The sequence below is a fragment of the Medicago sativa genome, chromosome 6, assembly GCF_051527215.1.
Source record: "Medicago sativa cultivar Bolivia chromosome 6, Bolivia_mono, whole genome shotgun sequence".
Taxonomy (NCBI): domain Eukaryota; kingdom Viridiplantae; phylum Streptophyta; class Magnoliopsida; order Fabales; family Fabaceae; genus Medicago; species Medicago sativa.
Genome location: NC_140754.1, coordinates 91,781,891 through 91,806,480, shown reverse-complemented (window position 1 = coordinate 91,806,480; position 24,590 = coordinate 91,781,891). Strand labels below are relative to the sequence as shown.

The 24,590-nt window shown below is 34.1% G+C and overlaps 2 protein-coding genes and 1 pseudogene across 7 annotated transcripts; 2 read left to right on the top strand and 1 right to left on the bottom strand.

Annotated features, from left to right (window-relative positions):
* The first annotated feature begins 870 nt into the window (after positions 1–870).
* On the top strand, positions 871–7,276 carry LOC146918215 (umecyanin-like). Of its 6 annotated transcripts, XM_085719852.1 has the most exons (7): positions 871–1,187; positions 1,266–1,310; positions 1,402–1,471; positions 1,511–1,527; positions 3,307–3,462; positions 3,939–3,974; positions 7,028–7,276. In XM_085719852.1, the coding sequence occupies exons 1-7, from the start codon at positions 1,007–1,009 to the stop codon at positions 7,120–7,122; spliced, it is 600 nt and encodes a 199-aa protein (XP_085575978.1). In that variant the 5' UTR covers positions 871–1,006; the 3' UTR covers positions 7,123–7,276. The 6 variants fall into 6 exon arrangements, with proteins under 6 accessions (XP_085575978.1, XP_085575977.1, XP_085575980.1 ...); XM_085719851.1 differs by having other exon boundaries at positions 882–1,187; positions 1,273–1,471; XM_085719849.1 differs by having other exon boundaries at positions 884–1,187; positions 1,273–1,527.
* A 6,303-nt stretch (positions 7,277–13,579) lies between these two features.
* LOC146918214 (uncharacterized) lies at positions 13,580–14,161 on the bottom strand. Its single transcript, XM_085722019.1, has one exon. The coding sequence runs from the start codon at positions 14,159–14,161 to the stop codon at positions 13,580–13,582; it is 582 nt and encodes a 193-aa protein (XP_085578145.1).
* A 1,646-nt stretch (positions 14,162–15,807) lies between these two features.
* LOC146918213 (LEAF RUST 10 DISEASE-RESISTANCE LOCUS RECEPTOR-LIKE PROTEIN KINASE-like 2.5 pseudogene) lies at positions 15,808–16,179 on the top strand (annotated as a pseudogene).
* The last annotated feature ends 8,411 nt before the right edge of the window (positions 16,180–24,590 follow it).

Sequence of the window (24,590 nt, the reverse complement as noted above, 5' to 3'; positions counted from 1 at the left end):
TCCACAATTTGATCACTTTTTCCTTGGAACGAAATTTCTATAAAATCTGCAAATTTAACCCGTGCGGAGCACGGGTTTGTAACTAGTTGTTTATAAAAAGAGGAACCAAAGTAGTCGTATCCCTTCTTCTTTTTTCTTACCAAATTTAATATTAGCCTTTCATAAAAAATCCTGAAAATTAATATCCCAGTGGACATCTGACTTTGTCCACAATATTGACTCACAACTCTAACCACTAAAGACTCGTGTGCAAGTTTTCTTCTATGCTGCTTCCTTTTCCAAGTAACAAAAACCACTATTACAACACTATGCTAGTTCCTTCCATGCAACATATAAACCTCATTATCATTCAGTTAAAAAACCACGTAATGAAAAGTGAAAAATATTGTGTTAAAAAACCAATACTTAAGCAAAAAAAAATATATATATATATCATTCGGTTACTATTATAAGTAAAAATCTACATTTTACATTCATTAAATTAATGATGTAATTGTCTTTATTATAGGCCACATGCATCAATCATCATTCAATGAATGAATCTAAAATGTTGATTTTTGCGTAACCGAATGATGTATCTATTAATCATTTACGGAACATAGTTAATATTGTGTGTTAAAAATGAATACTCAAATGAACAATATTGTGTGTTAAAAAATCAATACTCGAATAAAAACATCTGAACGAAATGGTACAAAATCTCTTTCAACTTAATAAGAAATACTGAATTCAAATTCACCTTTAAGTCATGTTAAACCAATAGATTGATCTCTATATCTGCGCGTAAAGAATATATCCGGTTATTAAAATAAAAAAATAAAAAATAAACATGTATTTTTTTTAATCCAATAAACACGTATGGTTAATCATGTAATAACGTGTGAATAAAGACAAGACATTATCCTCATAAGTTCTTCCATTTTAGAAACCAAACAAACGCAAAGCATATTCCTAGAAAACAAGGGCAACTCCACTTATTACTTGTAAGAACAATCACTACACAATCATGGCAAGCAACATAAATGGTCTTGTTTTTGTGCTGCTCGCAGTGGCTAACCTTCTTCATGGATCCGTAGCAAAAACCTTCACCGTGGGTGATGACTTAGGCTGGATTATCCCAACCGTTGGATCACAATTCTATGTCAACTGGGCGACCAATAAAACCTTCACCTTAGGTGACACTCTTGGTATGTAAGACATCATGTAAATCTTAGCTATTAATATTAATAACTATAAATAAGATTATTTTAATTAATTTCTTTTAGCAAACAGTGTTCAACTTTCAATTGAATGCACACGCCGTGGCAAAGGTAACAAAATCAGCTTTCGATAGTTGCAATGGAACCAACGCACTTGTGGTTATGACAAATCCTCCAGCTAAGGTGTCTCTCATGAGTGCAGAGCAACAATATTTCATATGTACCGTTACTGGTCACTGTTCTGCTGGTCAGAAACTGTCGATTAACGTTTCTCCGATTATCTTTTTTCCAGCACCACCTGCCACTATTTCACCCGCTCCTGCTACTGGTATGTACTTCACCCTTCCACTGATATAGATTTAGGCTACCATTAGCCTAGCTATTTTGATTAAGTTACCACTGTGTTAATTATTACTCCATTTATATAGTAATTCTAGTATGGTCGAGACAGGAATTACCCGAGGGGACTATGTTCAAAGTATATTTTTTTTGGTAAGTAATCTAGTGGGTGGAACTTACACATTTTAATATGGAGAACCGGGGAGTTTGGAGTTCAAATCTCAACCCCTCCCAAGGCCGTCTTAACAAATTTGTTGTCTCTGTTTTAGTTTTTAAGGGCCGACAAAAAATTTCAATTTTGGACCCAAAAAACAAAATAAGGTACTATAAAAAAATTATTAATAAAAACACTCTGGTGGAAGTTTGACCCACAACCACACAATCTTTCTCAAATGGGCGTACCATTGAAGCTCGGTAACTTGTTTGAAATATTTTAGCATTAACACTATATAAATAATAGGGTTAATAGGTCTTTACCCCCCCTGTAATATAGGTCATTTCCGGTTTTTTCCCTGCAAAATATTTTTTTTTGATTCACCTCCCTGCAATTTTTTTTATTTACCCCCCTAATAGACCAAACAAAAACCAATTTAATTTATTTTTTTTCAAGAAATTTTTGTTTTTGTTTAGCCTATTAGGGGGGTAAATCAAAACAATTTTTTTTACAGGGGGTAAATGAAAAAATATTTTATAAGGTGTAAAACCGGAAATGACATATATTACAGAGGGTAAAGACCTATTAACCCTTAATATTAATTAAGTGCCTTACATATAAAAAAAAAAAACATGTTTTGGGCCCCAAAAAAATCGAGGCCCAGTGGCGACGGGCTATGGGTCGTCCCTGACCCCTGCATATATTATGTAATATCCCTGCCAACTGAACTAAGCTCACGAGGACTGTTCAAAGTATAATTTATTAATGAAAAAATTAAAATTGAAATGCATGTACAAACGATTTAATTAGAAAAATATAAAAAATAAAATGCAAACTTGGGAGGATGAATTCCCTGTAAAATCGCAAGCAATGAATCATTGGTGGTGGCTGAGAATGCACAAACTAAATGACAGACAATGAGTCAAAATTTATAAGCAAAATTGCAACGAGGAATTCTAAATCGAGATTCTCATTAAGGATTGCGGTTCTTTTGTAAATTGCACACAAAATCTAAAAAAAAATCGCTTTTAAGGATTCGAGTTAAGGATAAATGGAATAAAATCTAGAAATTTAACTGTTTAAAGCCCAATATATTGATTCGAAGAAAAAGCTCATTATATAATATCATATAAAGTTCACAAAAAATAAAGTGAGTCAAAAAAAATATAATACACACTAATATAAAAAAATAAATATAAAATTGGGTGGACCGTGACCTCTACTGATCCCCCTTCTAACTCATCCCTGGCTACGAGAAGTATTCACTTTATGATTGTATCAAATTCACATTATTATACACAATCATCGTCTATGAATGATTATGGGAAATTTCCAACTTTTTTTATAGGGGGTTAAACCGAAATTCGTCCCACTGGCAGAGGAAAACCATTATTTAACGTTAAAAAGAATTCTATTTTTACTAATAGTGAAATCTTTAAAATTACATTATCTCAATAATAAAATAAAAAAGGTTTACTGATGTGTACACCCAGATTTAGTTTTCCCACGTATAGAATAATAAAAGTGCAAACATTGGCTTTGAATTCATATGCAGGAATTATTTTTGTCAGAATATTTGTTTTACTAATGTGAACAAAATTCTGCTATATATAGTTTGCAGTAATGGTACACATTGTCCCAATGCCACTGCTGACAATAGCTCAATTACATTATCCCCGACACCGACACCAACACCAACACCGATGCTAACATTCTTATCGCCAAGTCCATTGTCGAATTTCCCCCTACAAATTCATCGTGCTACAACAGGTATGTATACTTCACCGTTTTACCTATTCAGATTTACTTTTCATAGATTAGCAAAAGTGCTTAAAAACTTCATAATCTACGACTTTGTAAATTTTAAGGGTCCTGATAACTTGTGTACGTCTTTGAAAAATCAAAAATGGAATTAAGGCATAAAATTTGTATTCAAAAGAAAAGCGTTTAAACTTTTAAAACATTAAATACATAATTTTTAAGAAAAAATATTTCAAGAAAAGTGTTTCGCTTTCGCCAAAAAAAAAAATCCGCCTAGGATAAAAAAGTAGAAATTCAATAAGAGAGGGCTTTAAAAAACTTTTTTTTTTTTGTTGAATTTAAAAAACTATTTGTTAAAATAGTCACGGTTATTGATTATTTTCTTTTCTAAAAAATTATAAAGACATAACAACTCCGTAAAAAAAAAAAAAAAAATTAAAGAAACAATAACAGCTCTTTCTTGCTCTCAATGCTTATGATTGCAGGTAGTGACTCTAATTGGAAAAGAACAGTCGTTATAGGTAAGTGAATCAAACTTCATGATTTCTATTACTATCTGTTGGGAAATAACAGGGTTAAAGAAGGAAAAATAAACAACACAACCCAATCACAACACAAGAATATAATGTGGAAACTCCAAAACCGGAGAAAAAACCACGACCGTTGTCTAAACCGACAACGGGAGAATTATTACTATGTGAAAATTGTTACAACACATAGACTTCTCTAACTCTCACCCAATGCCCCAATACACCCACACTCTCAAAGCAAATATTTAAACTAAGTCAGATATAAGCTTAAAGTGCTACTGACTGGTGCATCTAAAAACAAAGAAACTAGGTTCAATATATAGCCTTGGCCTTCCCCTTGCTTCACTGAAATAAGCGATGTGGGACTTAATTACTAACAATAACTAATACTTTCTAACCTCATTCTTTGTTCAAGAAACTTGACAATCAAACCCAACAATCTCCACCTTGATTGTAAGTGTTTCATCTTCTGCTTCCATTGTCTATACCGACAATCATACTCCACCATAAAGAGTATACTTCACTTGAAACTGGACCATTCCAAGAATTTCTTCATGTCGAAACCTTGCTGAAAGATTATGGTGCAACTCCCATGTTGGCTTCCAGGAAGTTCTTCAGCCATCGACATATGTCATCACACACCCTGCATCAATGCCAACCAATGCCCGTGTGTTGTTCTGAATCCGCTAGCAATTACTTGTCCTTTTGCATGGTATAGCTGAAATACCATAAGGACATACTTAATCTTCTAGAAAAGATCATTATCATCTCCCGAAACAAGGGAGACATTGCTAGCACTTGCCTCAGAGTTTTTTCAGAAACTGCTCCACCTGGACAATTTCTCTTTAAATGCCCAGACATTCCACACTTCCAACACGAATTATTCTTTGCATGGATATTCTTCCCTTTTGCCCCACTTCTAGTTAACAACATTGAGCCTAATGAAGTGTTTTCATCACTTTTCATCCTTCTTTCTTCGGAAATAATTTTAGTTGCAACTTCTTCAAAACTCAAACTTTCCTTCCCATACATCAAAACAGGTTTGAGATGAACATAAGAAGGTGGAAGGGACAAAATGAGCCTTAACGCTTTATCTTCATCATCAATCTTAACTTCAATAGATTCTAACTCAGAAACAATATTATTCAAAGTACTAAGATGATCAGAGATTTTCTTACCCTCATCCATGCGCAAATTGTGGAATTGCTCCTTGAGCAACAACCGATTTGAGATGCCCTTTGCCTGATATAACCCTTCGAGCTTTTCCCAAAGTTCCTTGGCTGATGACAAATTCTGCACATTCGCAAGAACATTCTTTGCCAAACACAGACGAATCGCACTTGCAGCTCTCAAATCTAGTTCCTCCCACTTATCTTCCTCCATCTTGGAAGTGTTTCCTTTCAGCGCCTTGTGTAAACCTGATTGTATCAGCACATCCTTGACTTGTACTTTCCACAAGCCAAAGTTGATTCTTCCATCAAACTTCTCTATGTCAAACTTCATTGCACTTGAATAAGACATAGCAGTTGCACAGTACCACTCTTTTTCAGCACCTTCACAATATCACACTTCTTTTTTTTTCTGATGTGGAAGATCAGACAATGCTACAACCACAGAGCATACTAAGAATTGTGATATACCACCCTTCTTCAGCACCTTCACAATATCACACTTCTTTTTTCTGATGTGGAAGATCAGACAATGCTGCAACCACAAAGCATACTAAGAATTGTGATATCTCACGGAACCGAAGCTCTTGATACCACTGTTGGGAAATAACAGGGTTAAAGAAGGAAAAATAAACAACACAACACAATCACAACACAAGAATATAATGTGGAAACTCCAAAACCGGAGAAAAAACCACGACCGTTGTCTAAACCGACAACGGGAGAATTATTACTATGTGAAAATTGTTACAACACATAGACTTCTCCAACTCTCACCCAATGCCCCAATACACCCACACTCTCTCAAAGCAAATATTTAAACTAAGTCAGATATAAGCTTAAAGTGCTACTGACTGGTGCATCTAAAAACAAAGAAACTAGGTTCAATATATAGCCTTGGCCTTCCCCTTGCTTCACTGAAATAAGCGATGTGGGACTTAATTACTAACAATAACTAATACTTTCTAACCTCCTTCTTTGTTCAAGAAACTTGACAATCAAACCCAACACTATCAAACTTTAATTTAATGCACATGTGCAAAGAAAAAAAAAAGTCAAGTATATTGATCTCGTCTCAAATTAAAAGAGTCATTTGATAATTTTACATATATTAACAAAAGTGTATAAGTGAAAGAAAGAGAAAAATAGTTTTAAACGTTCTTATCAAGTTTTGACACATTCACCATTATCATAAATGTAAAATGAAAGATACACCCCCCTGTTATTATTATAAGCAAAAACTAATATTTTAGATTCATTCATTAAATGATATATGTGATGTATAATAAAGATCATGTACATCGTTAATTAAATGAATCTACAATATATATAACAAGTGATTAAAGTAGTTCGAAAAAATGTAATTAATATTGCATTGAAAAATAAAACGAGTCAATTATTTTGAGACACATAAATGTTAAAATTTAAAAAGAGAAATAATTTAAAAGAATGGTAAAAGGTAATAATTTTACCACATCAGATAATATCATTTCACTTTTTAATTATATATATATAGACACACACACAGACACACACATACATATGTCTAAATAAATTATATTTAGGTTTGTGTCTATGTAAGTGTTTCTCTTAGAAAAGACACATTATAGCTTTTATTTATTTTCTTTGATTTCTTCCATCGGCATAAAAATAAGAGGAATGATATTTTGACATCCAATTTCAAACAACTTTAGGTGACAACTTTTTTTCCTCTATTCTTATTGCACAATAACAATAGAGAGAGAAAAAGGAAGAGAGAGAATAAAAGTACAATGAGAGTATGAGAGAGAGAGAGTTGTCACCAAAGTTGTTAAAAATGGTTGTCAAAATATCATTCCTCTAAAAATAAAGTTAGTTCTTCTTTTGTAACAACAGGTTTTGGAAGTGCAACAATGTCAGCATTGTTAGTGTGTATCATAATTTGTTATTTTAGAGGAAATTTAATAAATGTGTGTATAGTTTGGCGGTGACGAGAATTGATTTTGATAGAATTAAGTTTGATATAGTTTATTTTGGCTAAAAGTGAGTTGGATGTTAATTGGTTATGTTTGGATACACTTATTTAAAAGTGATTCTTATGGGTTAATATTGTTCGGATAATTTAATGTCGAACTCCATAAACAACAGTTGCATTTTTTATTTTATATCTTAATGTCTGAAAGCAAAAACTAATATTGCAGATCCAATCTTTGACTGAAAAAAGTATACAAAAAATTTGTTTGTTGGTATATTAATCAAGGCTACACTAAACGATAGTCTCTCTCATTCTGATAAACTTCACCCCACTTACTCCCAATATAACTTGAACCTAGGCCTGTCAAGCATGGAGTTCTCAACCATGTGAATATTCCTTTCAAAATGAAAGCTACAATAACCTAAAATCATGAACAGATAAAACAGCAGCGCATAATTCTTTTACGCTAAAGAGCTACTTTTCTATACCATTTATGATTACAGAAAAAGTCAGTAACTACATCAAATCGAACCTTAGCTAAGCTATCCCTAATATAGGTGTTGCAAATTATATACTTTCTGTGGTATGCAGGACATCAATCTTATCACATGCAGCAATACAAATCTTCCAATAAACTAATAGCATGAAAAATAATAATGATATATGTAGCAAATAAATACAAAGTTCTAAATACATGAGACAGAATCAATTGTTTAATAATTTGTTAATATCAATCCTAGAATACTTGGTTGGACTAAGCAAGTTCAAAGTTCCAATAAAAAAGATGATTTGACTGGGGTGCACTTCATCAATCACAAACCTGTTTTTTTTCTGCAAGCTGAGCATCGATAGTAGCATGTGGGGACTCCAGAAATTCCAACAGCTTTAAAGACAGTTCCTCCTGAAAACATGTTTTGTTAGAAAATATATTTACCATTTTAGAAGTGATACTTGAATTCCTTTGGATTGAAAAATGATATATGAATGTGTCCCTTGAGATTGGCCTAACTTGAGATAGATTGGAGAAATCGTCATACGAAGTACGTTGAGAAGAGGTCGACCCCTGACTCAAGTTCTAATTGAAGTTGTGACTCTGAGCTTGAAAACATCCAAGATCCCGACAATTATTAAAGAAATGCGATAAACAAATCAACGGCATCGACAATAATGAAATCATATTTGGCTATAGTGATCAACCAAGTCTACTGTGAAGTTTATTCTTCAATCAAACATATGACCAAAAATGATACACACTAATTATAACATGGACTTAAATGTTATTATCAAACCTGAAGAGACATCATAGCCATTGAGACGCAACATTCGAAATGCCATTACACAGGTTGTAGGGTCTAAAAATATATCTTTTGTTCCTTGTAGCCAATATTTTTTTTTTTTTTTTCACAAATTAAACGTGTAGAGAGTTTCCATACATGAAAATGAAAAGTTTCTATGCATACAAAATTCTACCTTTATATTTCATCCAATACACTTTGAATTTCCTCTTTGAAATAATGATTAGACAACCGAAACAGCTTCACTGTAACACATGCCAAACCTGTCAAATCAATTGATGCACAACTTAATCGCAACCTTTCATCAATTTATAAAGAAAAAACATCTTGCACAACCTATCAAGATTGATGCACAACCTGTCAAATAACTGGGAGCTCCATTCAGTTTCACCTGCTCCCACTTGATCCACCAGTAGGATCCTCTTCTATCTCATCAGATAGATCCTATGGAAATCGCACAAAATAGATATTGTATCCAGGAAACAGCATCATTGTGTTTGAGAAAATGTTGCTCTACCTGAAAATTGTAATAAAACAGGTTCAATGTTAGTTGTAAAGGGCTAAAATGAGATAAGCAACATCCTTCGAAGAGAAGAGATATTCGTGCTTCTCAGAAATGAAATATAAATACTGTTTCTTCAACTATAACACCCCTTAAACCACTCAACTTGCAGCTAATCTGAGTTCAAGCATCAATTTCCATATTGCACAAGAAAAATGTTCACAAGACGTTGTGTTAATATTTTAAGCAGCATATCCTTAAACCCAAAGTTCACATGATTTTTCAACATATCAATTGTATTATATTTTATCTTATCTGATTTTGTCTTCAAATAGAATATAGCACACATAAGAGGAAGTCACCGTAGTTCCTTCCCCTCACTATGAGAGGAGATAGCCACATGAAACATACAAAGCAACCAAAATTACATTTTAGAAAATAATATTAGCAAGCACAAGAACAATAAATCCATGCAAATAAGAAATCTGAAGTTACATGATATGAATGCACATAAAAGAGACAACCTGAAAATCCAGAAGAAAATGGGAAAAAATTCAGTCAAATTTTGTGATATGACTTGAATGCACAAAATAGTGAGTATGTGGAAAAGAAAAGTGATATACCTGAGAGTGAGATTTAGAATTTGATATAGATGTTTTATGTATCTGAGCAGCTCCAATACACCTGAACCTGTCAGAATCACATACAATGAAGCTCCTATGCTATGCTTTACCCTCATTTCAAGCAATATAAATTTTAAAAATTGAGAAAAAAATATATGATTTATGCCAACACAGACAAAAGGATAACATATAGTTTCATGCACACAACTTATAAACAATGAGCCCATCCAAACATCAATTCATCAAAGCCAATGAACCAAAATACTACAATATACTCATGACAGATCCAATAAATATTAAACTATGTAAATCACCAAATTATCAAAATTTAAGAAAGAGATAAGAATACATTTAAAAAATATAAAAACATTTAAAGAAATGCAAATAGATCAAGTCAATAACAGCTCACAAAAATCACAAAAAATAAACTCTTAATAATCCCAAGCACCTCCTTGTTTTTCTTTTAATAATCTGAAGTGTTGAGAGCAATGCAGAACCAATTCCCCTTCTGTCCCAACATCAATTCCCAGCCAATTATGAATTGAGCTCCATACTTAAATGAATATGAGAACATAGCATAGTCTCCACCCAAACACTATTTTGGAGTGTAAAGGACAATGCCTGAAATTGAGTAAGTCATACGTACCAAGGAGTTTGAATCATTGTCTATCTGACATCTCCACTTCCACCCACTTAGCAAGGCCAAGTTATTTCTTTATTTTCTCACTAATCTCAACATTCAATCCAAATTTGAAGTTTATTTTCCTTTATGTTCCTCAATATGATCCTTCATTCATTATTTTTTTAATTCTTCTCTTTCTATCTAAACCTGATTCATTATTATTCTCTTCTTTTTCTGTTTGATTCTCAAAAAATAAACTCTTAATAGATCAAGTCAATCAAAATTCAACCTCCATTCATGAATTACAAATTTCTGCCCAAGAGTTTTCCTTGTCCAAGATGTGATTGTTCAAATGCATCAAGCAACTCATTGAACAAATACCTGCACTACAAAAATTAAATAAACAGAGGACCAAAAGAATATAACATGATAGAAATAGTTGTGAAAACCCAATTCCACTGTCATAAGTATAATATGATAGAAATAGGTGCCAAACAATTCAAGCAAAAGCAGCAATATCTACAAAGAAAGTGTACATCAAGGGCAACAAAAGGAAACAATTTTGTCCAAAACTATAGTTTCATACTTGTTCAATTTAATCAAAATTTTATAGGTCAGATTTTCAAACTCTTCTCACATGGTTTAGGTATCATATTATTCTGTGAACTTCTGAAGGATTTTATATATACAGGAAGAAGCTTTGTTATATGTAAGTTGTATTGTACACCCAATATGTGCAACTAACGAGTTAGATATAAGATTAGATTCCATGTCTTGTGGTCCCTAAGATATAACCCTTGAGTCCTTTTCCAATTACTCAAAACAAAAGCTCTATTAATGACTTCAATAGATTCCAGAACTATGATACAGGTGCTACATGTGAGAACAAAATATATATGACACATAGATAATTAAAGCCACAATAGGAAAATCACAGTACTCAATGACAATGCTTCATAAACTAACCTTTTTAAGTATCTTCTTCTGATACAAAAATCCTTGTGACATAAAGCAAAACCATTGCAAATCAGTTTCACATGTGAAGAAAATTACAAAGATATTTATGTTAAGCAGAAGAATTCCAGAATCATGATCTAACCTTGTCTATTCCATAGATGTAATCACAATATGTGAAAACTGATGCAAAATTGCTCTGACTTTGTCCTCAAACACAATTAAATCAAAATAATAATCAATAAAGTGGACAACACCTCATATTTACAACAAAAAAACAAACAATAAAAACCCATACCAGTTGGACGCGATTCAGAGAGTCTTGTTGAGCCCAATCTGCATTTTAAACACATGAAACCATCACACACAAAAATTCTGGAAAAACAATAAAACAAAAATCACAGAATATGCATTCAATCATGACTTGGAATCCATCAAATGAGATCAATAAAAACCCAATCCTCTCAATCGATCAAAGAGGAAATGAATAAAACAGCCAAATCAAAAAAGGAGAGAAAAAATTAATAAAAACAAACAACACAAAAAAAAGGAAATACATCAATAACCTAGACATGCATGCTGAAGAACGGTGGCGATTAGTTTGTACGACGGCGACCACGAGATTGACGGCGACCACGAGATTGACGGCGGTGGTGTGTTTTGGTTTTACAGAGAACGCGTTTTTTGTGTTCTTTTTTTTTTGGTTACAAAAAGTTTAGGTGGGTTCGGCTCCGGTCACCACCAGGGTCAGGGCACGCCTCCGGGCCCAAAGGGCACTTATAGAGGTACTTACAGATCACCCACCAACACTGCCCTCACATCGGCAGAGGGAATCGAACACACAACCTTCTGCAAGGAAGTGGCCCGTTCCTTACCAACTGAGCCAACGTGTGTTGGTGTGTTCTTTTAGAGAGAAATGAAACCACAATCTGAAGAAGGAAATGAAATTACCATATATATAGCCCAAATGTTCGTGGAAACAATGAGGTGTCAACAAAAAAAATTCATCAATTTGGAAAATACCAAAATGCCCCTAAAGTGCCCAAAATGAGGGAAAAAATGGAAGGGTTAATTATGTTTCTAGTCCCTATAAAATAGCGACCTTGTAAGTTTAGTCCCTACTTAATTTTAATAGCATTTTTAGTCCCTAATTTTGTTTTTCTGCACTGAGTATTAGTCCCTACTCAATTCAAATTTGTTTAATTTATGCTTAAACTCTTAAATTTTTGAACAATTTTTTGCAGACATGTTTAGAACATTACTAAAAGTTCGTCCGCAAAAAATTATTGCAAAATTTGATTTCTACATCCAGATTTTATTACTTTTTATCTTTAACTTTTGTCGTTTTAAAAAATTCATATTTAATTCATTTCATGTCAGAAAATTCTAAATTTTAGTAAACGAACCTTTCATAGTGTTCTAATCTTGTCTCAAAAAAATCGTTCAAAAATTTAAGAGTTTAAGGATAATTAATCAAACTTTGTTTTAGCAGGGACTAAAATTATAAGTAATTTTTTTTTATAGGGACTAAAAATGCTATTAAAATTAAGTAGGGACTAAACTTACAAGGTCGCTATTTTATAGGGACTAGAAACATAATTAACCCAAAATGGAATTATCTAGGCTTGTTTTGTCTGGTATAAGTTATTAGATTAGAAGAAAAATAAACATCCTCTCAACAAAGAAAAATAAATAATCGAAAACCCATAATATAAACACACTTAATGGGCCAAAGAGTTAAATAATAGAAAGAATTATGCTCTTTACCCAAATGGATTTGCTCATTCCCAAAGTAAATGACGGATATACCCCTACCCATGTTAACTCACGTTAGTGCAAATTACAACGTAATTAACATACGTTGCGTAACTTAACATGCACTAGTGTTATTTGTAGAATACTTAGCGTAAGTTAACATGCGCTAGTGTATTGTGTAACGTGAGTTAACTCACGTTGCAATTTGCACTAGCGTGAGTTAACTCACGTTCATAGTAGACAACAAAAACTATAATAAATGCAGTGCAGTAACATAACTGACTTTTGAAAAGTTTAGAATGACCCGTGATCACGCCACATTCATAACTTAACCTAATTACGTCAGTTTAACAACATTATTAGATAATACGACATAATCGATCCAAATTACACAAAAACATCGTTTTTCTCACAATCAAATTATCACCCATAAACGATCCAAATTAGACAAATTCGCCGGTAATGACCCGTAATAATTTAAACACACTTAATGACACGTAAACGATCCAAAATAATTTATTTCATATATTTATATAATATATAATATTAGTTACATATTGGCCATAAATATCCAAATTACACAACCGACCAACAAAAAATATGTCGGGGTGTAATACCACCAAAAAATTGGACGAACACCGACCGACCCAAAAATGTCATAACCTATCTAACTAGACTAATGACAGTGCATAATCTTCGTCTTCATCCATGACTCTGATCTCTTACTTTGGCTTTTCCGGAGTGTCCAAATTAATAGGATTGTGCTCATTTGTTGGTTTCTTTGGTGGCATCGGCTCCTTAGACATGAGCTCATCGAAGGCGGATTGTCTATCCAAAAACTGAAAAAGCCATTGCTCCGCCTCACCAATCTTGTGAGTCATCCACTCCTTAGAAGGAGGTGGTAACGGACAATTTTCTTTCAACTTCACATGAAGAAAGTGTTCCGGAATTAAGCAAAGGCACACTATGTTGGAATGTAGATTAAGTGCTGGAGCACTCCGGATTGGGAAATATGTCTCACATGCACCACCCATTTCGGCAAAAGTCAATAGAACAACGGCTCTATTGTAGCAACTAGCAATAATGTGACCCATATCCGGAGTGGTCAACCACTTCTCTGGTGGCGCATCACCACTTTTACTTCTTGCTTGATGAGTGTCACTTTCTTTGTTTTTTTCCTTCAAATCCTTGAGAATATTCTTAGGCTTTGCCAAGCTCTTTGTCATGTCGATAACTCTTTGCTTCTCCTCCCCTTTTAGTCGACCCGCAAGAAGGTGGCCGGATAAAATTTGGCGCCAAGTCATGGTTATGAACTCCACAAAGCATTGCAATCCACCATTCTTGTGTTTTTTTTCAAAGAAACATTTCAACCTAAATAGACAATTACACTTCCTTGAACACGTGCCTTCAAGTTTCGGTTTCTTCCTCGTCTTAGGTGGCTTGTATTCACCACTCCTCCGCCACATTTTCAACCATGCCACTCAATGTCTACTCAATCAAAAAAAAACAAAGAAAAAATAAATAAATGACTTGTGCGGCAAGGAAAGCAAGTAAAAAAACTGGAGCAAAATTTCAAATTCTGGGCATCACAGTTGCATGAGTTAACTCACGCTAGTGTTAACCTTCTACGTGAGTTAACTCACGCAGCCCTTACAACTAGCGTGAGTTAACTCACGCTGAGCCCTACGCCTACTGAAATGAAAAACGAAACTACCAGCAAAACTGGCAAAAATGAAAGAGTTTTGATGGTACATTACCTGTTCTTTGATGCTTGATGAGGGTAGAAACTTGTTTCCTGACGATTTGCAATGATTTGGAATGAAGATTTTGACCCAAAAATTCGCACTTTTTGGGTTTTTGGAGGCGGAGGGAAAGAAAAAATGGAGCTTTGTGGTTGTCTGCTGGGTTTTGAACGAAAATAGTACCCAGCGTGAGTTAGCATGCGCTACGTGACTTAAAGTCACGTAGCGCATGTTAACTTACACATGGGCAATTCAGTCATTTACTTTGGGAATGAGCATATCCGTTTCGGTAAAGAGCAGAATTCTAATAGAAAGCCCAAGTGTTGTTTTCAACCTACAACCAACCTGCAGTCGGCATACAATGAAGAAAAAATAGAGTACTGAGGAAAAAAAGATGTGTAGGAAATTGGAGAATATGATCAGGGTAATATGGTAAGTAAATTTGTCAACAAACATTAAACTCATGTTTTGGGGTAGATTCACGTTTTAGAGAATTGATTTTAAACTTATCCAAACATCCATTGAAATGGCGTTTGGGATTGAAAATGGGAGTTTGGGGCTTACAAGCGTGTAACCAAACAGATACTAATACAACAAGTAAAAGTCCGGTTTAGCAAAAAGAACAATTCAAATATTGAAGCATTTTTAAAAGATCATAGAACTCTAATGCACAAAAGATATAAATTCTCTAAAATAAAGAGAGTGACAAACTCATTCAAGGTTAAACTTGGTCAAGGAGGTTTTGGTGTTGTGTACAAAGGAAAGTTACTCAACGGTTGTTTTGTAGTCGTAAAGATATTGAATACATCTAAGCGAAACGGTGAAGAATTTATTAATGAGGTTGCTAGTATTTCTAGAACCTCGCATGTTAACATCATCACCCTTCTTGGATTTTGTTACGAAGGCACCAAAAAAGCTCTTGTATATGAATTTATGTCTAATGGTTCTCTTGACAAATTTATCTACAATAAGGGACCTGAATCCATCACATCATTAAGCTGGGATAATTTGCATTAAATTGCGAAAGGGATAGCCCGTGGGCTAGATACTTGCATAGAGGATGTACCACTCGTATTTTACATTTCGATATAAAACCACATAACACTCTTTTAGACGAGAATTTATGTCCAAAGATTTCAGATTTTGGACTTGCAAAACTCTGTCCAAGGAAATAGAGCAATATTTCGATGTCAGATCAAAGAGGTACAATGGGATATGTAGCTCCAGAAGTGTGGAATAGACATTTTGGAATGATGTTGTTAGAAATGGTTAGAGGGAGGAAAAACATTAATGCGGATGCAAGTCACACAAGTGAGATATACTTTCCTCATTGGGTATATAGTAGGCCTGAGCTTTTTGGTGATTTAAGATCTGAAGGAATAATGGATGCCGAAGAAGATGAGATTGCAAGAAGAATGACCATTGTAGGTTTGTGGTGTATACAAACATTTCCTAAGGATAGGCCTACAATAAGTAAAGTGATTGAAATGTTAAAAGTTAACATGAGTTCACTGGAAATACCACCAAAACCATTGCATTCATCTCCTACTAGATCAGTATCAAAGTCTTCTACGTCTTAAAATTTGTAGGTATTGTATAATTGTTATATACTTTTTAGTTAGACAAGAGATCAACTCAACCCTTTTAATCAACTTGTAGAGTAAATGGGTCTCAATGTCTCAAATGGAAAGCCAGATCTTGAACAATTAGTCATTTAAACTCTGATAATTTTATCCTCTTAGAAGTTTGTGACTTTATATGCTACAAATGGAAAACAAAATTGTGTGCTCTTAATTGAAGTTTGTGACTTTATATGCTACAAATGGAAAACAAATATTAATTCACAAATATTAAACTATAATATTTGCATTATATTTTTTTTTTTGACGAATTGCATTATATTTATATATTATAAGTTTAGCGTACATTTTCTAATTATTTAGTAGCACATTAGGGCCTCATACCTTTACATGAGAATAAGATTTTTTTTTTTTGAAGGAAGAATAAGATTATTTTTATTTTTTATAAAAAAAAATACTACTATTATAATTTTTTAAACCCCCATAAAATATGTTAGGTCGCCTAATGTATACTCATATCACTCACAACCAATATTTAAATGTTAGATTTTTTACTTAATAATTTTTTTTTATGTATTTTGAATATTTTGTCACAATAGCTATATATTTTGTTAAAGTTCGTAATATTGTTTTGAAAAATGCTTACAAATACACTTGTGACATTGTTTCATGAATAAAAAAGGAATTTTTGTATAGAAAATGGTACGTTTTTGGATCTGCTGCTGCCTAAAATGACTATTTATAATTTTGCATATCTTTCGTAACCTATTCTTTGTTTTACTTGACCAAGAATTGGAAGTTAAGCATAATAAGGAGGTCAACCTTTTGTTATTGTCAGCCCTGATAACTTTATAGGAAAAGACACAATATAAATATTTTTTTATGTAGTTTTGTTTCTTCCATCCACATATATTAGATAATTCTCCTTCTAACAACAGGTATTGGAAGTGCAACAATTGCAGCATTGTTGATGTGTATCATACTTTGTTATTTCAGAGACAAGTCATTAGTACAAGAAGTAAAATTTAGGTTTACGACAAAGAACGATAATAATGTTGAAGCATTTTTAAAAGATCATGGAGCATTATTGCAGAAAAGATATAAATTTTCAGAAATAAAGAAAATGACAAACTCGTTCAAAATTAAACTTAGTCAAGAGGGTTTTGGTGTTGTGTACGAAGGAAAGTTATTCAACGGTAGTTTTGTGGCAGTGAAGATATTAAATGCAGGTGAAGAATTTATTAACGAGGTTGCTAACATTTTTTTTTTGAAAATAAACTGATCATATATTAAGAAATTAAATCATGAAAGAACAAAGATTGGGCCGGGGTTGGCACTTCTCCTACCCATACCCGGTTAGGGTCAGTGGTAGCCAGATGGGCTAGACAGTGGGCCACTGAGTTACCCTTTCTCTTAACATGGGTAAACTTGGACTCAGTAAACTTATAAACTAAAGACTGAATGCTACTAACAATAGAACCTAAGTATGTCCTTTGCTCTTCTTCTTTCTTCAGAATAAGCTTTATAACTCGTTCACTATCACTTTCAAAGTGAACTTTTTGGAACCCTCTTTCCACAGCAAAAATTGCAGCTTGATATAATCCCCAAGCTTCAGCTGTGGTGGCGCTCTCAAAACCATGCCGAAGCCAGGTACAAGAGTTTATAACCAATCCAGATTCATCACGAGCTATGACTCCAATCCCCCAGAAATCGACCAAGGTAAGGCAAGCATCACTGTTTAATTTGATAAATCCAGCTTCTGGTCTTAACCATTTCACCACCTCAGGAGATCGAGGAAGATGAATGGGGCCCACACTGTTAGAAGATCTCAGAGGAAGGGACCAATTGCTACGAGCAGCCTTCGAGGGTGGAGATCTGGTTGGGAGAGGCTGCTGCGGTTGGAGATCTGGCCCTGTTGCTTTAGCCAACTTGTAGCTAAGAACACTGTTGCAAGCTCGTTGGATGATCACTTCGCCAGGTACCATTTTATTCTCAAAAATTTGTTGGTTTCTAGCATGCCAAATGCTATAGAGTAAAGCTGCAAGATTGATAATAGCTGTTCTATTAGCTTTGAAAATAAAGTCAGTAAGCCATTCAGTGAAGCTGGTGTTAGATAGGTTCTGAAAGTTTATCCCAAGTTGGGAACCGAACATCTCCCTTTTAGTCCTTTCACAATGTATAAACATGTGATCTAAAGTTTCAATCCCATCTTCACATCTGGGACAAAGAATGGAACAAATAATGCCTCTTTTGTGGAGGTTGCTTCTGACAGGCAAGGCGTTATTAATAATCCTCCATAGCAGAACTCTATGTCTAGGGATGGTGTCCAGATCCCAAACTTTCTTCCAAACAGTATCCATAAACTCGGAATTAGAGGCTTCCTGATCTCTATGATTTTTCCACAATTGAATAGCTTGGTACCCAGACTTGACAGTGTAAACCCCATTGTCTGTGTACATCCACATAATGTTATCTTGAATCTCCTGGTGGGGTATGGGAAGTTGTTTAATCTGGATACTTTCCAGAGGGAGAAAGGTTTCATCAATAATCTCTGTGTTCCATCTGGGGGGATCCTGTAGAATCAAATCCTTAACCATCCTAGGATTTTGGTTGTTAGTGTTTTGAGACATAATTTTAAACCCATTTTGGTAAGGAAGCCACCTGTCTTCCCAAATGTGAATATTGGTACCATTGCCAACTTGCCAGCAACATCCCTTATTAATGACCCAAATGGAATTATAAAGACTTCTTCAAGCATAACTGGGAGAGGGGCCCAGGGAAGCTTTTAGAACATCCTTATTGGGGTAATACTTGGCTTTGAAAATTTTGCCAATAAGAGAGTCCGGGTTTGTATGAAGTCTCCAGATTTGTTTGGCTAGCATAGCTATATTAAAGTCCTTTAGGTTCTTGAACCCTAATCCACCTTTAGTTTTAGATTTAAGGAGTTTGTCCTTATTGACCCAGTGGATTTTGTTGGAGTCCCCTTTACTACCCCACCAAAACCTGCATACTGCACTCTCTATTTTGTCACATATTTGTTGAGGGAGCATAAAACAGCTCATCACAAAAACAGGAATTGCCTGGGCAACAGCTTGAATGAGTGTACTTCTGCCTGCAAAGGATAGATTTCTTTCCTTCCATCCCTTTAGTTTCTTAGTCACTTTATCCATGATGTAATTGAAATCTTGGGTTTTTGATCTTCCAAACTGAGTAGGTAAACCCAGATATTTTGAGATTTTGTTGGAAATATTAATAGGAAGCTGGTCATGGAAGGCTTGTTTTATATCTTGCTTGATACCTGGGCTGAAAACCATTTCAGACTTGTCCAGATTGACTTTCTGACCTGATATGCTCTGGTACAATTGTAAAGTATTTAAAAGAAACCTAGCCTCCCTAGGGTCAGATCTGCAAAATAAGAGACTATCATCAGCAAAAAAACAAATGGGAGATAGGAGGGGCATTATGAGCAACTGTGATCCCCTGAAAACTCCCCTCAGATTGACCTTTTGTTAAGAGTCCAGATAGGACTTCAGCACAAATTATAAACAAGTAGGGAGATAGAGGATCACCCTACCTTAATCCCCTTTGTGGAGTAAAACTATCAGTAGGCTGACCATTAATCAGAAGGGAAAAGGAAACAGTAGAAACACATTTCATGATAGTTGAGACCATACTAGGAGGGAAACCTATAGCCAGAAGAGTTTTATTAAGAAAAGTCCACTCAATTCTATCATAGGCCTTGGCCATGTCTAATTTAATGCCAACCAGACCTTTCCTAGAGTTGTGGGTATTGTTGATTTTATGAAAAGCCTCAAACGCCACAAGAATATTATCAGTAATCAATCTATTGGACATAAAAGCACTCTGATGATCACTAATGATAGTAGGAAGAACTTTCTTAATTCTATTAGCAATGGTTTTAGTAATGATCTTAAGAATAACATTGCAAAGACTAATAGGTCTATAATCAGAAGGGGTAGTGGGATTATTAATTTTGGGGATAAGAGTAATATAAGTTTTATTAATAACAGAAGGGTCTCCCTCATGATTCAGAATATGAAGGGCTAGCTGGATGACATCAGTGCCAATGAGTTGCCAGTAGGTTTGGTAAAAAAGAGCCGGCAGCCCATCTGGGCCAGGGGAGGAGGTACTCTTCATAGATTTCATAGCATCCACTATTTCCCCTGGAGTAAAATCAGCACTGAGTTCATCCTGCATCATTCTAGGGACTCTGTTCTTAATGACATCCAAATTGTGCTGTAAAATAATAGCCTTATCAAAGGAGAAAATATCAGTAAAATAAGAAATAAAAGTATCATGAATATGTTGATTATCATGCCACTGAACTCCCTGGTTGTCCATTATGGAATAAATGGAGTTCTTCTTTCTTCTCTGACTGGCCTTAAAATGGAAGAATTTGGTGTTAATATCACCATGCTTTAACCATTGAGTTTTAGCCCTTTGAGCCCACCAAACTTCCTCCTGGAGTAAGGCTTCACTGAGGAGTTTTTCATCATTTTGAATCTGTCTTATAGTCTCAGTACTAGGGATCTTGTCCTTCAGATTCTAAAGTCTAGTTTGAATATGATGAATCCTACAAGGAATGTCACCAAACTTTTTAAGGCCCCAGTGGTGAAGTTGGTGTAGGACTACTTTACACTTAGCAACACTGTCCCCTTGAGTAGTCACCCAGGTATCTTGAACAATTTTAAAGCTCTCTTTTTCATGACTCCAGACTTCCTCAAATCTGATGAGATGCTTGCTATGATGGTTGGCTGTCCTGCAAGTAAACTTATCCCAAAATTCTAACAAAATAGGAGAGTGATCAGAAGTGAATCTTAATAAATGATAGTTAGTAAATCTAGGGAAGTAGTTTGTCCAGGCAAGGTTAGCACAGAATCTGTCTAGCCTTTCCTTGATGTGGTGTGTATCTTCTTGATTGTTGGCCCAAGTGAATTTATTACCATGATAGCCTAGATCAAAGAGCTCACAATTATTAAGAGTGTTTAGAAATTGATTGCAGTGGCCATAGTCCACATTTCTACCTCCCATTTTTTCTGAGCTGTTGATATATAAATTAAAGTCACCAAAAAGTAACCATTTTTTATTATGATAGCTATTATAGAGGGTATTAATAGTATCACAAGTGAGATGTTTTTTACTTTGAATGGGATAACCATACATGCCAGTAGCATACCAAATATCATTTTTAATAGAGTCCAAAACGTAAAATTCAATCAACATTTTATTATGATTCATAAGGTGAAGGTTTACATCATTATGCCAAATTAAAGCAAGACCACCAGACCTACCTCCACCTTCAGAGTTGCAGTTCACAATGACGTGATTCTGAAGGTGGCCAAGACACAACTTACTAGAGACATTAGGATCAGACTTTCTCAGCTTAGTTTCCATTAAAAAGACAACATCTGGGCACTTGGACCTAAGGAGCCTTTTGTAGGCTCTAACTGCATCGGGGTTGCCCAACCCCCTGCAGTTCCAGCTTAAGATCTTCATCTGCCTTGGCTGGCCTTGTCCTCAAGGCCTGCCCTCATTATTGTATCCATCTGAGTATCAGGAGAACTTTCATAATAGTTAGTAGCAGCTTCAGATTTCCTTTTTAACAGAACTTTCTATATGCTTAGTTCAGAGGTAGTATCATTCTGTTGCTGAGAACTCTGAGATTTTGTTTTCTGACCAGTAGGAGTACAGCTAGGAGAATTAGTATTCACTTTGAGATTAGCCATCTTTTCCATCAGCCCTTTTGGGATGGGACTAAATTGTCCACCACTAAGAGAGTTTCTAATGTTACTCCGAAAGGTTTTTTCTGTGTGTTGAATTATTCTTCTGCCAAAACTATTGGAGCGCAACCAAGCTCCTCTAGGGTTAATACCATTCATCTCTGCAGCCACACCTCTCATCTGTTTCTCTATGCAGTTTCCTTCAGAGTGTCCCACTAAACCTCATATAAATGTGTATGGGAAATATACACACACATGTTTGCAACTTTGGTCATTGAAAATGTGCATGAGAAATATGTGATACTTTAAATGTTTAAGTAATCAACAATGACATGGCAGGGATTATAAGTATCATTATAGTTGGGAAAATCAGATTTGAAATTTGAATAGTTGCCTCCAAAATCATTAGGTTAGGGTTTTGCAATTAGGTTAGCATTGTACATTAGGATTAGATATAAGATATATAAATATATAAAAGTTAACTTTTTTTTTTCCAAAAGATTTAGAAGTTAACTTGATTTCAAACTTCAATCAACCCAACATTTTATACTTTCCTTTTAAAAATATCTGCCCTTCATAAAAACATTTTTCTTCAAAATAACACCACCAAATAAATTCCAATTCATTTTCAAATAAGTTCAATACTTTAAGAAAATATTTCTAGTTTTTTTTTTTTAAGGAATTTTTAGCTTTTCCAAAAGATTTTAAACACACATTAAAATATAGTGAACAACCTCTAGATTTTAAGGTTTAACTTCAACAACCCAATATATTCAAAAAACACCTCATGCAAAAATCATATCAAGAAATTTCAAGATTTCTGTTAAAACGGAAAACAACTTAAGAATTTAGCAAATAACTATTCCAATGAAAAATTAGGATGTCTTTGGTAGTTTGCATAAGATATCAGGCATCCGTAACCAAGAAATATTTTATTTTCTCATTTTGTGAATCATTTTGAAATATGAATACTTGGTTGAATACCTTAAACTTTAGGCAAATTCTATGGTACACCCAAATATTTGAGTGTACCGGTACACCAAATTGTTAAATTAATAATTAAATGAGTTGCTTTTTGAAGAAAAAATTTATTTTTTTTATCATGGATAATTATAATAATTAAATCTTATTTATCAAAAATTTCGACGAAATAAATTTTACTTTTTTTTGAATTTTTATAACTCATAATAAAGAATATTGCTTATTTTTTATGAAAAAATGTTGAAAGTTTAATATGATTATTATAGACAATGAAATGATGTTTTTTTCCAATGAAATGATGTTTTCTAAAATATAAATATTGATAAATAGTAGCTTCTTATTTCATAAAATGATTGTTAATTTTTAAATTTATGGAGTAGAAGTTCCCTAAAATTTATGCTTAAAATGTAGCAAATTATGGACTGCCATCAATGACTTTTGATAGTTTGTGTATATTAGGAACCATTAGTAACTCATATTGATTTTGGCACAATTAGTTTGAAATTTCACCATCACACGAAGTCAACAACAAAGATAGCTATGCACTTGCAATATTTCATTATTATCAAGGTTTGTTTCAACAAGACATAAATTGATAGCAGTAGTAGTTATGTCCGGTCTTATTGAGGCAACAGAGGCATTTTAATTTGAGTGAATACCCAAATTTGTCCCTGAATTTGCACGAATTGGCCAAAAACGTCCCCCAATTATTCGAAATGCACGCTTTGTCCCTGAATTTAACAAACGTCAATCAAATTAGTCCCTACGTTCATTTGAGGCGTTAACGGTGATGACGTGGCTGTTAACATCTCAGACGGGTTGCCATGTCAGATGTCACATAAGCAGGGACTAAATTGATGTATAATGACAAAAAATTTCAAGGACGAAATTGATTGATTTCAGAAAATATTTTCTAATACAGTCCCTATTAATTTTTACTTGCTATCAAATTGATCCCTGAATTATTTCAAAAAAACGTCAAATAAGTCCTGGAATTATATAAACATATTTCCAAGTTGATCCTTGATGCATATATTTGCAGCAAATTAAACGAATTAAAAATGACAAAACACACAACTTCATCCTTGAAAATATCATTAAATAAGTCATATGTCTTAAGTTTGAAAGGCAAAAGCAACCCAACTATGGGGCATTAACAAGTCATAAGTCATAAGTCATAGAGGATGTTCTTAAATATTACATAGTCAAAAAGAACCCAACTAGAGGGCATAATGTAAACAAAGCAAAATATTCCAAAAAGCACAATCTAAGCATGCATCAAGCTTCACTTGTTTGGAAAGCCGGGGGTTGGGATAAACTCCATGAACTTAGGTTGACTTGAACAGGATGGACCATAATTTGGATATGGCACTCGAACAACGCCAGGAGCAGTTGGATGTGATGGTGCAGGACCCCTCACTAGTGTTTGCTTAGGCCTCTCATTTGAAATAATTAGACCTCTAATGCCATACCTCCTTGCAGGAACACCCTGCAACAACAGTTTCAATCATATCAATCCCTATTTAATAAAAAATTAAATCAAATTAGTCCCTGAATTTCTACACTTACTAGAAAATCGATCCTTAGAATCTAACATTCATACTTGTCCAAGCACTACTGCATTTGCAATACCATTGACATCATTTTGTCCCTGAATTACAACATTTCCAGCAACAACATTTCCAACAC